The sequence below is a fragment of the Myripristis murdjan genome, chromosome 18, assembly GCF_902150065.1.
Source record: "Myripristis murdjan chromosome 18, fMyrMur1.1, whole genome shotgun sequence".
Taxonomy (NCBI): Eukaryota; Metazoa; Chordata; class Actinopteri; order Holocentriformes; family Holocentridae; genus Myripristis; species Myripristis murdjan.
This window is the reverse complement of record NC_043997.1, coordinates 19,316,879-19,333,185: the sequence shown is the minus strand read 5'-3', so window position 1 is coordinate 19,333,185 and position 16,307 is coordinate 19,316,879. Positions and strand designations below refer to the sequence as shown.

Below are 16,307 nucleotides of genomic sequence, written 5' to 3'. Positions count from 1 at the left end.
TAAGTTTCAGTCAAAATAAATCACTGAGGGGAGATGACCACATGACAGCTAAACACCGTTTTCCAATGTCCCTGTATAATGAACCTTTTTTTTACTGAGTGGTCTGAGATAGAGAATATTACTTTCACATGTTTCTGCTGCTTAGAGGCAGAATGAATCATTGAGGAGATTATGCCAGTGAAAGCCCTTTGAGGATTAAGCAGTCCCTTCCTGATACAGCCTTCCTCCCTACGCCATGGAAGATACAATAATACAAATTAGGTCAAATAAAAGTATCTATATGCTTCTCCCTATCTGTTTCACAGTTGGCAAATTTATCAGATGGAAAGCATCAGAAACTTAATTACGTGGGCACGTTGGCGCGCACATCTTGTTCAGCTCAGCAGTTGCGTAATCGGGATCTCATCAAATTTATTCACCGAGTATTTTTGCATGTTGTAGGAATGTGAGCCGTTTCTTGGCGCAGGCAGCAGGCGCACACACACGCGTGACGATATGGACAGCACAAAGGCAAATCAAGTAATCCGGTGCGATAAAATGGAAGCGCAGATGACGCTATCATTGATCTAGTGGGATAAACTGTCACGGCGCATGCCAAAGTATCGGAGGCACAATTGCACACTTAAGCAAAAATGTTAAATATGGCTAAAATGTGTATGTTTATTCAGCTCAGCACTTCAATTGATTGATGAGTTATGCTTAAGAGCATGACATAGAGAATTGCGTAGGAGGCACTATAACTGCTCTACAGCATTATATTTCAAGGTTTGATGATTACCCGGCTCATACTGATACTTAACATCAAAGGAGGCAGTGAAGGGCCAAACATTACCTGGACGAGAAATTTGAACATACACACAGCAGCCTTAAGTTGTTCTCCTCCACTCCTTTAAACGTTATCTTCCATGTTGAAGACTTGGCTGGCAGTCATGGGTGTAGTGGGGAAGGCTTGCTTCCATCTGATTCCGGTTCATCTTCATGACAGATTGGAAGCTGTCACTTTCCAAAAACAATGCTCCCAGCGGGGCTGCCTAATGTCTGGGTATTGGGGACCAACTGTCACTCTTAAACTTTTTCAAACTTTTTGAGTAAATTCAACAGTATGCCAGATCCCACATGCAATAAAACATACTAATGCTGCGCGTGCTACATCAAACAAGACTGCCATGACCAGTTTCTGCTTCCGTCTTCTCATTTAATGCTGATGTTGGCTAAACCCCAATATTAAAAAAGGAAAAACTGATAAAGAGGAAGATTTTTTATTTATTTATTTATTTTTTTGTTTGGTTGGTTATTTTTTTCCAGGCCATCCCTGCCCCTCCCAGAGTCGGGAATAAGTGCTTGTACTTAGTATTCTCTCTCTGTCCAAATATATGAGTGCTCAGAAAATGAAATTTAATGATGACAGCGTTGGATCAGCAGAAAACCACTGGAGGCTTCAATATTTCTGGCTGATATGATAAACGGGTGTGAGATTCGCTAATCTACTCCCCCAGAAGGGAAAATGAGTGATCGCTATCTTTTTTTCTTTTTTCCCCCCCTCTCTTCCACCGTAACATTTCTTAGATTTTCGAGTGACTTTAAAATGAGAGGATTAAAGTGTCAGAATGAACACTCTGTAAGTGTGTATATGTGTGTGTGTGTGTGTATTCGCATCTGTTTGGGCCTCCATTAATGTGTGCATTCATACATCGGGGTGTTAGGTTTGCAACATTTAATTTCTTTGGGATTTACAAATAAAGAACTTGCAATGAAAGCAGAATGGAGAAAAAACGTGTGTGTGTGTGTGTGTGTGTGTGTGTGTGTGCAAACGCATGAAGGCGCTACCTTTGACGTGGCCATGCGGTTCCTGTCTGAGTGTCCGTGGAAGAGGCTCCAGGAGCTGAGAGCTTTGATCCCCAACGTCCCATTCCAGATGCTGCTGAGAGGGGCCAACGCCGTGGGCTACACCAACTACCCTGACAATGCCGTGTTTAAGTGAGTTACACACACACACACACACACACACACACACTCACACAGTTTTTTTCCAGCTTTCATCTCACCTCAGTTATTTGAAAATGAGGAAAGTGTCACATCCAGCACATTTAATACCAAACACAGATGTATGCTATTCTGAATGGATTAATTGGCTCCATTAATGCTATGTAATCGCACCGGCACACACACACAAGTACAGGAATAAATATGGGCAGGCACACGTACGCTTTACATTTCAAATGCATTGAAATGGATACAATAGCTAACCACAAAACATGCCCACGTGCATCGAAACACACTCACACAGATTAGTTCAGGTCAGCGTGCTCACATTGCCTTGTGTCATGCACAATAATATTTATTAATGGACATAAACGCTGCTTTCTGAATGCCAGCTAACCCAGTGCTGTTGCATGGGCTTCACACACACTCACTCAGCAACAAATGCCTACACACAGGTATTCCCATATTGTACCATATAATCGTATTTGAACAAAAACACACGCACACACACACACACACTTCCAGATGCTTGTTAGGAGATACAGTAGCGAATTCAGTGGTGTACATGAGTCATATTTACACACAAACACACAGGTATGCGCACCGGGGTGCTTTCTAGGCACATAGATATTCCCACACACATGCAGGTACACACTTGCATACACACAAACAAACAAACAAGGACACACACACACACACACAGAGTATAATCCCTCTCACCTCAAATAAATTAGTAGTGGCTTTATGACTAATGCAGCTGTCCCCTCCTCCCTCCCTCCCACTGAATCACACACAGACTTCCCCTCTCCTCCCTCTGTGTTTGCTCCCTTGCTCCCTTGCTCTCCTTTTTCCAATCATACACTCATTATTTATCCCCTCCTCTCTTACAGCTCCCCCCTTTTATACGCCCATTCATCTCCCTGCATTATACACTTCTCTTTCCCTTGCTTTCTGACTCCTTCTCTCTTCCCCTCTGCCGCTCCTCTCCATCCATCTCCTCCTTCTCTCCTTCTCTTATCCTCTCCTCTCCTCTCGGTGTCCCACAGGGGGAGTGCCATCTAAAATTTGCAGATGATTGTGATTAATGGTTTTGATCTGTTTGCCCCGCACTCTTCCCTCTCATCTCCCTCTCACTGTCTTTCCCTCTCTCTCTCTCTCTCTCTCTCTCTCTCTCTCTCTGGCCCTGCTCAACATTTTCAGTGAGGTAGCTGAAAGCGCAATTGCCCGAGCATCTTCATTAAGTAAATCAAATCAAAAGTGTAATTTCATTTAATCTAATTGATTTAAAGTGCATTTCACAGGGTCACAGTAGACTTTGCAGCGAGGGGGATTGCAAAATGTTGAAATGTACAAAACCCCTTAAGATGTTAAATGGTCATGTGATCGTTAACTAGATCATCTTGTCGCTTTAAGAAGCAAATTAATTTTTTGAAAGGACAAGCTCTGTGCCCGACTTCACTCTGTTTCAGCTCCTGTGTGTCAAGTATGCACCGCCGTAAACGATACTAAGCTCAGCCGCATGCCTACGAGTGTTAGCATGCACTGCAGTGAGCTCAATACATACTGGACACACACAAGTGAGATTGTTAATCTTCTTAGTTGATCAGAATTCATTTGTCAAAACAACTAAAAACTTCATGCATGTAAACATCCCATTCACAGTAAGGCAGATAAGCTCTCACCCTAGTTATGAGAAACCTGATACCTGGGATAAAGCAATCGTAGCAGGGATTTACCGCTAGCAGCTTGGATAATGAGGCGAGTATACATTTCTTTCCATTTATCGCCGGCTCCTGTGGTCTGTGTAAGCTCACTTTTCACAGAAATAGTGGGAATATTGTGTTTGCTCAGGTACAGGGATATTTATGAGTGGCGAGATGGAGATTGATATAAACGGCTTATCCCAGCCAGGATGTGCACTATTACCTGGAACACAAGAGTGCATGAAAACAAACTCATTGGGTGTGTGTGTGTGTGTGTATGCATGTGTGTGTTTATATGTAATCATCTTATGAGTCTTGACTGTCTCCCTAACAGCTCTCTCTCTCTCTCTCTCTCTCTCTCTCTCTCTCTCACTCTGTCTCCCCCTCTGACTGTAAAGCAATGAAGCAACAAATGTGCCGCTGGCTAACGTCTCGTCCCTCGCCCTTCCTGCAGGTTCTGCGAGGTGGCCAAGGAGAACGGCATGGACATCTTCCGAGTGTTCGACTCCCTCAACTACGTGCCCAACATGCTGCTGGGTATGGAGGCGGCCGGGGCGGCGGGGGGCGTGGTGGAGGCCGCCATCTCCTACACGGGCGACGTCTCGGACCCAATGAGGCAGAAATACTCGCTGGACTACTATCTGAAACTGGCAGACGAGCTGGTCAAGGCTGGAACACACATCCTCTGCATCAAGGTGAGGAGATGAAAACAAGAAGATGTGTACAAATCTTGCTTACTGTAAGACGGGTGGTGTTCACAGCCACAGCTGAAAGAGCTAAAAGACCACCAGGCGAGTTTCGAAAACTCGCCTGGTTGTCCAAACATTCTGGCTCTTGTTTTGTGGCGTGATGTGGAAATCCCTGCCCATCTGGCACCTAAACAAAATAAAACTATCTGTAAAGAATATTGGCAAATATTTTTTTTTTCACCCAGGTCTGGACTGCACACTGTCTCTCACACGCATACGCACATTTGTGCATGTGTATCATCACAACCAGGACTTGAAGTTGGCACTCGCCACCAGCCACACTTTTGGCTGCGTCTTGGCTTGGCATCTGTCAGTCCTACTTGGCATTTTGGCAGAAAGCTATCTTGCATTCAGTCAGTTTAATCAGTGGTTTAAAAAAAAAATAAAATAAAATGAATTTGGCAGATAGGAAATAGAAATTAGTTATTGAAATTCCATATTCACAAAAATTATGCTTATTTTTAATCCATGTTAATGCTATCCTGTTTTTCTTTGATGCTTTGTGACTCACTTTATAGCGCTGTTTTTAAAGGTGCTGTACAAAGTTTATTATTACTACTACTTCTACAATGATTACTACCAGCACTGCTACCTTAGTACTAGTTCTTGTAGTACTACTTTCAGCATCAATACTGCACCTGCTATCAATACTACATGATACTGAATGTTTGGTAAATTCAAAATAAAATCACGTTCACATTTTTTATATAAATGCTTTTAAGTAACAAACAAGTTGATCTTCCACAGTGGATTTCAACAGCATGTGCCATGTTTCTTGCAAATAGTGGGTTGATCATTTTGAGTAAATTCCTTATATACATCTCACACACACACACCTTCTGATATTTCATGTTATGTATGTCACAGTAGCTCTTTGCTGTTTCAAAAGCATGCACATGCAAACCGCTGAACGCTGTGGGTTTTTAGGCCTACTTCCCACACAGCTAACTTGTATACTTGTGGCCCTTATCTAAATGAACAGACTGATAATGCTCACATTAAATTAATTCCTTTATTCAAGCATGACAGAATATTTTCAAACGTGAAATGATAAACTCCCTCGCCGCCGCCGTGCAGAAACGTCACACACGCAGCAGTGGCAATCTCACAAAAGGCTGGCACGGCTAATGAGGTTAACATTTTAGCGGAGGAAATGAGCGTGCAGTAAAAGTTCATGGAGTGCAGTAAGCAGTAGTGCCACAGCAACTAAGCGTCTAAGCTGGGATTTTTTTTTTTTTTTTTTTTACAAATATCAGTTGAGGATTATACAGTTATCCTAAAAAGTATGTGAACCCCTTGACTTTTACCATTGTTTTGTTGTGGTAATGAATAACTTAAAAATGCATATTGAGTGTTCTCTTTCAAAGGAAAAAAGTTTGAAGAAACAAAATAGCACGGTGAGGTGTGCTGATCCTTTTTTTAAAAATGATTTTGGGATGGCATCTCTGACAAATATTTGTTCAGGACACTGTGTAATATCAAATGTCACTCAGGCTTTAGATTTAATATCTCCTTTACTGCCCCCCTCTCCTCCACCTCTCCCCCCGTCTCTCTCTCTCTCTCCCTCTCCTCAGGACATGGCTGGTCTGCTGAAGCCAGAGGCCAGCAAGCTTCTGATCGGCGCTCTGAGGGACCGCTTCCCAGACGTGCCCATCCACGTGCACACACACGACACGGCGGGGGCCGGTGTAGCCGCCATGCTGGCCTGCGCCGAGGCCGGAGCAGATGTAGTGGATGTGGCGGTGCGTAGACATGGCTCCATATTTGTCTGACCAATTCAACTTCACAGACATTTACATTAATGTGATACAATCTAATGCGCTCTACATTTATATGTCATTGTCCCCACTCGTCACGGACCGTCACGTTTTCAGAGGTAGATTCCAGTAAGAGGAATAGAGGGAATTGTGTGACTGTGTGACTACAGTAATTTTCAATAACCCCAGTTCAGGAGCTGAGTGCACTTGTGAGATGTTGCCGTGTTGGAGAATTTTTTTTTATAGAAGGAAAAAACAGTGCTTCAGCTGACTGTGAGATGGTGCAGCCCAAGGGGGACAGCAAACTGCAGAAAAAGAGGCGCCACTCTTATACACAGTTGAAAAATAGAGTACTTAAGGGGGCAATCCAGGCACTCCAAGTATCAGGAAATGTGACAACGAGGAAGAAAGGGGCTTTTTGAAGCCCTGACAAAGACCTACAGTGGTTGAAACATATCAGCTTTTTTTAATGATTTAGGCACCGCAATAAAGGCTTTTTAATATTTCCTTCCTCGCTGACACATTTTCCGGTGTTTGGAGCGCCTGGATCGCCCTCACAACAACTAGGTTTTCCTCATCTCCAGGAGCGCTAGACACATTTTTGATCTTTGTTTGTTCATACTGAGCAACCAGTCATCTTTTTTTTCTCTTGGGCAGAAAAACAGAACTATTTTATTTTATTATTGGCTGCATATAAAATGATGTTTTGGCCTATCTTTTCACCAGGGCTCCATCAGATAAGCTAACAGAAAAAGCAGAGAGAAAAACAGTAACTATCTGATCAACTTATCACTGTCTGAGGAGAGAGTTCATCTGATGAAGGCCATGGTGGACAGATGGGAACAAAACTTCATGTGTTTTAATATGTACCCTACATAAAAAAATCCATTTTTTTCTGATGTAAGAGTGGTGCCTGTATTTTTCTTCAGTCCAAAGATATTTTTTTAAAATGCCAGAAATCCCTGTGTTCACTGACGCACCGCTGCCAGTGTGAACGGCTTCATTAAAACTAGTGCGTGCTGCTTTGGCTGTTTTCTGCGGCTCTGCTGTTCGCCCGCTTGCAGCACAGCCCTCCTAAACAGAGAGGTGCTTTGTCACCGTTCCATTTGGTTCAGTTGTAGTTAAAAACTACTTTTCTACACCACCAAGAAATTATTTCTGGAGAGTAACAGCAGTTTATGCACAGGATCTCGCCCACACAGGATGAAGCACATTGAAACGCACACACACAGCAGAACATGGCTGTGTGTGAGTGGGGGATGTCCACATGCTACAAGTTTCTCGACACAGAAATCATATTCCTTTCTGACTGAAAAATCAGACTTTTTTCTCACTAATACATTCATGCATATGCATGCAGAGAACATGCATATGTTGGATCAGCACACCCACACAGAATCAAGCAAACAGATCTCTTCCTGTTTTTCTACATCTTGTAAACACATCTGTGGACACAAAAAGCACATCTACAGCAACAGAGATATGTGACTGTATAGTTTTCATATTTGTTTTTGTCTTTCCAGGTGGACTCTATGGCCGGGATGACTTCTCAACCCAGCATGGGAGCCATCGTGGCCTGCGCCAAGGGAACCAAGCTTGACACTGGTAAGTAACTACATTATCAGCATGTTGGTCCAAACAGTGTTAACAGGGCCAGGACTCTGACCTCATTGAGTTCATGGAAAGGATTTGCATTAGACCTTAAACAGCCTCACCAGATCTGCACTGCCAATTGTAAAGCAAATGACGAATTCACTGGCAAACACAATCAATTTTCAGGTAGAACTAAGTTTCATCATTCTCTTCCTTTGATCTAAGTTTCCACAGTCAGTTATTTTGATAGATTAAGGGCCCTTTTTGTCAAAATTAGTAGACATTTAACAAAATGAAAAAACTCTCAAATATCCACATTAAAACCAGCTTTCAATATCTTGTGCAGCCATGAATGATGAGGCAGAACGATAGATCGCCAGTCCTGCTCTGAAATTATTTCAGAGTTTCTTTCCAAGAGGCTGTTGCTGCACATGAAGTGGGGAAAAAACAATCAATCAGCCAATCGATAGATGACAGAGCACATCAGTGGCTGTGGTCCTTAAGCAGAAAGACTGACACACTCTGCTTATAGAGTGATTTAATTACGAGAAGAAGGCTGGAGGAGAGAGAAACAGGCATGCACAAAGACAGGAGGTGTGCTCGATATGAACTGATAGCCGGGTTTAAAAATAAAGCAGTCACACTCAGCCTAATGAGAAATTGATGAACAGATGGATCGATTTTTATGAGTGGAAGATATGCTTCATTTATACAGTTACACACATTCACTGAAACCTGGAATCTAGCCGACAATCTCCCCAGTAGGTTAACAGATATAGCAGAGGGCGGTTTCTTATCTGAGCATTTCCCATTTGGTTTGATGTCCCTTGTGCTCAGCTCCCCGCGTTTTTCACAGATCCTAAATGGGGTGCGACTTGCTTTTTCTCAGGTGGAATTATCAGGATTATTGAGAATGCAAGCGTTTCAGGAGGCAATCCATTCTGAATGAATTGATTTGTCCCCCAAGATTAAAAAATTTTCCACATTCCGTGTTTGCTCTATTCCATTTTCAGTTCTTTCTTTAGTTATCTTTATAGAGTTGCTTTTTTACAACGCTGACATTATAACCTAGATATCGAAAACCCTTCAGCGATCATTTAAAATCACTAAGGGATTCAGGCAGGTTCTACTAAGCCGACTAATCTGTTATTTTTGTTTGTTTAGTTTTTTTTTTTTTTCTCTCGAATCCTGAATTTTATGAAAATCCTGCAATTGCTATAATAGTTTTGGTATCCGTTTATTGTATCTAGTGAAGTGTAGACCTAAGTCTGTGAGTAAATATAATTTGTTTATGCAAGTGGTTTATTAAAAATTTGTAAATAATAGCAGAGAAAGGGCAGCTCTGTTTAGGAGCTTCTGCTTGGCTGAGTTGGTTGATAGTTTCATCAGTACATACATATGAGTGAAAGGGGAAAAAACAACATAGAGTGTCTTAGTAAGGTGTTTTTCCACCATGAGCCACGAGAACAGCTTCAAAGCTCCTTGACACAGATTCTTAAATCTCTGTGGCTCGACTGGAGGGCAGGAGCTCTGTTCGTCCAAAACAAAGACACGTGTGCGTTTGAGAGCTGAGTGGCGCTGGTCTACAGAGATGTGGGAAAACAAAGTGCTGTGGTCAGATGAGTTGCCCACCAACAGAGATGGGAGTGGTCTCTTCCACGATGACGACGCCTCCAAAATGAAAATGATGCAATTCATACACGATGGCCTTCAGTCACCACATCTCAATGTGTTGCACTGCAAAAAGTCAAAATCTTACCAAGATTATTTGTCTTATTTCAAGTCAAAAATGTCTTATTCCTAGTCAAAATATCTCATTACACTTAAAATAAGACATGATCACCTCAGAAGTAACTTGTTTTTAGACAATTGTCTCTTGTTTCAAGTGAAAATTTGCTTGAAACAAGTGAAAATTTGCTTGTTTCATTGGCAAAATTTGTTTCTTGTTTCAAGCTAATTTTTACTTATTTCAAGTGAATTTTCACTTGAAATAAGTGAAAATTGTCTAAAAACAAGTTTCTTCTGAGGTGATCATGTCTTGTTTTAAGTGTAATGAGATATTTTGACTAGAAATAAGACATTTTTGACTTGAAATAAGACATTTTTGACTTGAAATAAGACAAATCATCTTGGTAAGATTTTGCGTTATTGCAATGTGGACGCCGCTCACCACCACTACCATCATCAAGACGGCTAATGAGGGAATATCTTTTGTAAGAATGGTGATCCATCCCTCCAGTCGAGTCCTAGAGACTTGGTGATTCCAAGGAGCATTGAAGCAGTTCTGGCAGCCCGAGATGGCCTTTTTTTTTCGTTAAATTTGTTGCCCATCTGTATTCCGGCCTGTGGAGATATGATATGTTTTATGACGTGCTTTTTCTCAAATGGAGAAACTTCCGCCTCACCATCGCCTCCTCCACCCGCATGTGTGCCTCACAACTGACTGGAACAGACTCACACCTGTCTTCTGACGCCCGCTGGAAGTTCTTCAGCGAAATGAAGTAGAAGGTGACAAGGCAGATTGAGGAAAAAGTGGGTATACCACAAAAGAGAATTACAGCACTTGATCACAGAGTCACTCCCGCGATGCATCGACCGTGACAGATTGATGATATGTAACAGTGGAAGAGCATCAGGGGGAGAGAAATTGTCACCTCAGTTAGGAATAGTCCGGTTTGTTGCCAGAATATCAATTTGCGGACGACAAAGAGAGATGGAAGGACCGTTGTTGTTGAGGAGCGCCTGTGTACAGTTTCAGTGGTTTTCCTAGTCTGTCTCGAAGATGTGAATTTATTCATGGAATTTCAATTGGCTTCATTTGAGTCCGGGATTGGAATGCACGAAATCTCCAGCGCACGCTCTCACACACGTGCTGTGTTGTTCCTCTGTCCTGACGTAACCCCGACACATGCATTATGCATACACATGCAGACGAGCCCTCTTCACATGCACACTAACTCTCCTCCTCGCTGCCATATCCTTTTCTACCTGTCACCTTGCACTCATCTCTGCTTTCATCCCTGCCTCTTTTTATGTTTCTTTCTCTCTCTCTGTCTCCCTCTGTCTGTCCCTCTCCCTCTCTCTCTCTCTCTCTCTCGCCTTCCATCTGTGTTCACCTCTCTCACTTCTTTTGTAATCAAGGAGTGCAGTGCTTCAGGTTCCTCCATACCTCCCCTGACCTTACTCTGTTTACCGCTCTCCCTCTCTCCCCATCTCTGTTACAGAGCAGTAATCAGTGCTCTGCAGGCCACTTTGCCTTCTCTATCTCATTCGCACTCCTCCCTGTTGCCAGCCCTCCTCTCTCCCCCAGCCCTTCTTTACTAATATCTGTCAGTCCTCCTCCTGTCTCCTCCCTCTTTCTCAGTAACAAAGCAATTAATAGCACTTTGCATGCCTATTTCACTCCCAAACCCCCTCTTTCTCTGACACTTCCTCAATATTTCATCCCTCTCTCTCCCCCGTCTCTCTCTCTCTCTCTCTCTCTCTCTCTCTCTCTCTCTCACTCTCTCTGCTTCTATCTTGGCCCCATAGAAACAGTGAAGCCTGAGCTTCACTGGTTAATTGACTCATCTTTAAGCTGTCAGTTTATATATTCAGCCAGACAGCTGCAGCAAGTACACACACACACACACACACACACACACACACACACACAGAATGCTGTTTTTCCTGCAAACTTCACACTCATTATCACTTTGTATGTATATATACAGTGGGTGTGCGCACCCACTTTAAGAGTTATACATGTGTACACACACACACACACACACACACACACACACACACACTTGGACACAGTGGAATGATGGTGCACGCCATTAAAGTGGTTCTCATGTGTATATTGCAATACATTTCTGGCTTTTCTGACACATTTTTCAGTGAGATTAATGGCTTACATGCACACACACACACACACACACACACACACACACACAGAGCTGAGTGATAGTTTGCTTCATTAGGGCTGTCTTGACGTCTCTTATCTGTTTATTTGACAAGGCATTTCCAGCAGCCACAACAGCGGACCGTTCAGTCAAGATGTAGCTGTCGGCAAACACACGCACACGCACACACACGCATGCATGCATGCACGCACACATGCACACATGGCAAATTGCATAGACTCACACCCTGCACGTGCACACAAATACACTATATTCACACGCTGCATCTCCAAAAAAAAACTTAGTCCACGAGCAGGAGGTGCACACACCACACCATCCACAGACATTATTGAATGTGTAAACTCGTATTAAACACATAGATTGACGATACACACACTGAAGCCACACACAAGGAGGCAGGTGGACAAACACATTAAGCTCCTCTTTCAGCCGCCTCATCTCTCCCTTTTTTCATCTGTCTCTTTTTAATTTTCCTTCTCTTCTCCTTGAATTCCGCCTGTTGTCTCGTTTGTCACCATCCATGCATCTTGGTTAGCTCTCATTTTCTCATCAACCGCAGGCGCGTGTGTGTGCGCACGCATGGTTACATCTGTGTGTGTGTACGTGTGTGTGTGTGTGAGTGCCTGCGTTGGTGTGGAGAATGTGTGTACCTGTGTGAAAACAGATGTGTGCGTGCGTCTGTCTTGTCTCCTGCATTAGGGAGTTCGTGTTGCTAATGATTTGTGTATTGATGGCACTTTGTCAATGCCACGCAGCCATATGAATAAATGATCTGTATATTTGTGTGTGTGGGTGTGTGTTATGCGCACTGATAGATTAATTGGTGGTTTTGGAAGTGTTTGCAGACGTGATTTCCAGAAAAAATAAAAAAATACACAAAGCTGCCATCTACTGTGGAGTTTAATGGCTGTTTTTTTAGCCATTTAATCAACAGTAAACATCTGGTTTGGTGTCACTTTCTCAGAATTAAAAAGAAAGGTCTTATATTTTTATAGTTTCACCATCTTGCGCCATCATTCAACATTCATCATTGTTGTTTCTACTGCACACACTGTCTGTATCTTGCACTGTATGCACACTAAATGCAGGAGCTTCACCAGAAAGGTAAAGTATAACACTGTGTCGCAAATCAACTCTTTTGAATCACTAATTGATTGAGATCGAGATTTTCTGTTTTGGCGTATGGAGCGTTGAGGTGGTTGGGTGGTGTTGGAAGGGGTTGAAGGTTGAGCAAAATGAATTCTGAGTCCTGCGGCAGCTTCGGATGTGCGTCACTTCCGCTCGTGGATCCGAAGCTTGAATCTCACAATGGAAGTGGAAAAGAAGGCAACAAGAAAATTGTGATTTGTACAGTTCACAAACAGAGATGGAAATTGACCTCATTACTAGCTAGCTTGGCAGGCAGCTGAATTTGAGGAGCGACATCATGCGCATTAATTTCACATTAATTTCACAGAGACGCTTTTTCCTTGAGAAGATCACAGTCAAAGCGCGCAAACACTTTTTGGAGTACTTCCTGGCTTTCAATTACAGGAAAAAAAAAAATCCAAGCTCTCCATTCACTTAGTGAAAACATCACGGGCTGAGTTTCTCTCTTTTAGCTGATTCTTGTCATCATTAGCCAAACTCGGTGCACTCAAAAGAAAGCCTGTAATGCCATTTCCCTTCATGGAATAAAGATAGATGCCTCCTTTTGTCAAGGTAATCTACTTTAATGCACCTTAACTGGCTGCCATGCAACGTTGTCATGAAAGTGAGCGGCAAATGGATTCTTTCAAATAAACGTTCAGAGGGATTTATTGAACAGCTCAGATAACAGACGTGGCAAAGCCAAGGCAAGAATGTTGAATAAATAATCAGTTAGACTTAAATTATACTTTTGTTAGACTGTAGTTTCATTGTTCAGTTTTTTGAAAGTTTAATGTAGTTTGTGAATTTCAATGAGTGATGATTTATTAGCTGTCAGTCTGGCTTCAACTCAGTGGTGTTCTTATTGGTCTCCAAGCTACTCAGGGGACATTCAGCCCTACAGTATCGATAGTTGTGTTTATATTTATATCACTGCAGCGCTTAATGTGGTCAGTCGTGAACGGCCGGCCTTTTCTCCAGCAGAGGAACTCAAACTTGCGTCGTTCCTTTTATTTTTATAACTGATAAGCATTATACCGTCATTGTTTGTGCCGCTATGTGAAGGCAGTAACAGGTTGTCGTCTGCAGACAAAGCTTTATTTTCCCCGTTGTTGACTGGGACGATGCTTGCTCGGCTGTTCGCTTGATACCATTCACTTCCATTGTGAACATGTGAATGCTCCGCTGCACCCGACTCCTCAGTGGAAGCGCTCTGGATCCTCCGACAGGGTGACGAGAGAGTGAACACGCAGGGATACTAATAGCGCTCTGAATTCATTATTCGGAATTTTATTAGCCTGAATTACCCAGCGCCGGGTTCAGTCTGGCACTGGCCATATTGTCTGCACAGCCTTTGTACACTATACGCTTCTTTAGCCCCAGGAGGTAGGCCCATGCTTCATAAGGCCCATAACTTGCGTTGTGTATTTTATCCTACTTAGTACATGCCATGGTACACTGGTCCAGTGCACTCACCATCTCCCTCCACAGCTGCACAGATACCATATGGCATGTTGCCTGAATGCACATAATGACTGAATGCTGAATGTGTTAAAAGTGACGTGCGCGGTATAGTCTGTCTCGTATTATCTACTGTCCTCTTATTCTGCATCTGAGGTCCTGTTGCCATGGCCCCATGTGTGGCCGCGCTTGTTTGTTTGTATGTTAAAACAGTTACCATAGTCGCTGCACCAGCACTTGTGCACATTGAGTGTACTTAATCACGTAAGACAGAGACAAGTTAATCTGCAAACTTAGCAAACAAAGCAGGGAATTTGGAAAGTTCAAATCTTCAAACCACTGCTACTTTAATGTCTAAAAAAAAATGCTGCTTCTGTCACAGGGACATCAGCAATTACCAAATGTTGTCTGGCAGTCATTTTAAATGTGCAAACACACGGCTATTAGTGAATGTTCAGCAAGAATATGCCCATTCTATATCAAATTTAATGGCCTCCACTTTCTTATAAATGTAATGCATTTTGTTTCCTTTTGTCTTGCTGCCCCCATTAACCATACAGCGTTAAATGTTTACTGCATCAGTTATTACTTGCAAACTGATAAGTCTGTCTGAGGATGGTTGTCTTAGTATTTCAATATATGGAATCAAATTTGGAGGTTGTTTGAGGCTATGTTGTGGATGTTATGAATTATTGAATCCGTTCCTATTTAGTGTTGGAATCTTTAGATGAATAGCCATGAAATCCTGTTGCAAGTCATTTCCGATAACTATTGCCAAGGCTCATTGTCAAAAGCGGCTACATTAAAGGATTCTGCGCATTTCAAGTTATTTCATGTCATTTTGCTCGGCTCTTTTCCAGGCATTGCTTTGGAGAAAGTCTTTGACTACAGTGAATATTGGGAAGTGGCCAGAGGCCTCTATGCTCCGTTTGACTGCACTGCCACCATGAAGTCTGGCAACGCCGACGTGTATGAGAACGAGATACCTGGAGGACAGTACACCAACCTGCACTTCCAGGTACAGTGGGTCTGCCTGTGCTTTTGATTTCCTTTTTTTTTGTCCGAGACTGATCTAGGCCTATAGACTAAATGTTCTGGTGTGTTATGCAAACCTCATATTTGAAGTTGCCCGGGATGGAGCACCTCAATACAAGCTGGGCTCTTTGTGTGTGTCTGCATCTGAGGAAGCACACACAGGATTAGCCCAGTGAGATGCTAGATGGTGCTGAGACTAGACATCCAAGCTTTTAAATAGTCACTGCTGCTGTATGATCCGACAATGCATACTGCCCTAAGCACCTAAAAAAGTGCTAACTCACTTTCTGCTTGGATTGACAGCTTATATTGACTTTTTTTGCATAGGGAATGTTATTTCCAAGACAATTCATTTGTAACTCCTTGCAATTTGTGAAAAACACATTATCACCAGTGGAGGGGAAAAAAACATATTTTTACTCAATTCTGCAAAAGGTTCTGCAAGCGGTTATTGTCCTTTTCATTAACACTTGTCAGTTTTTTTTTTGTTATCTGCCAAAGGCTAGATCGAGTAATGCGAGCAAAATGTCAGAAGTGCAATGATCAGAGGTGTCGGTTTGAAAACTCTGAACAAAATTGTTGCCTGAAAGACTTATTTCACCGTTTGGTAATGCTGCATGGCACCTTAAGTGCAAACTGGAATCTCCAGCACTTACACAGCACACAGTCGTACTCTGAAACATGCCACAGACAATTTGAAAGCAACTGAATCCACCACTGGAAAATATGTGGTGGAGCCTACTAGTACTGACCTGTTCATATCAAAAACTGTTAAACAAGCACACTGCACAGCCAATAATAGTATTACAGTGGAATGTCTCATACCTGGGTGTGCTGGTACAGAGGACACTGGTCCCTCTAGTTTGCACTGCACTATAAATATAAAAGCAGTAGGCCTCCCTATAGAAATTGTGGCTTTATATCACAATGACATGAACACCGAATTTCCCACAATACCTTTATTTTCCTCCAACAGGGAATAATAAAATGCTA

The 16,307-nt window shown here is 42.6% G+C and overlaps 1 protein-coding gene across 4 annotated transcripts in view; it reads left to right on the top strand.

Annotated features, from left to right (window-relative positions):
• pcxb (pyruvate carboxylase b) overlaps positions 1–16,307 on the top strand; it is a 322,918-nt gene that overhangs the window by 270,557 nt on the left and 36,054 nt on the right. For all 4 annotated transcript variants that reach the window (XM_030076972.1, XM_030076974.1, XM_030076973.1 and 1 more), the window contains 5 exons: positions 1,821–1,977; positions 4,141–4,381; positions 6,010–6,177; positions 7,716–7,797; positions 15,140–15,297. In XM_030076972.1, the coding sequence (XP_029932832.1) occupies positions 1,821–1,977; positions 4,141–4,381; positions 6,010–6,177; positions 7,716–7,797; positions 15,140–15,297 (806 nt within the window). The remainder of the gene's footprint in view (positions 1–1,820; positions 1,978–4,140; positions 4,382–6,009; positions 6,178–7,715; positions 7,798–15,139; positions 15,298–16,307) is intronic.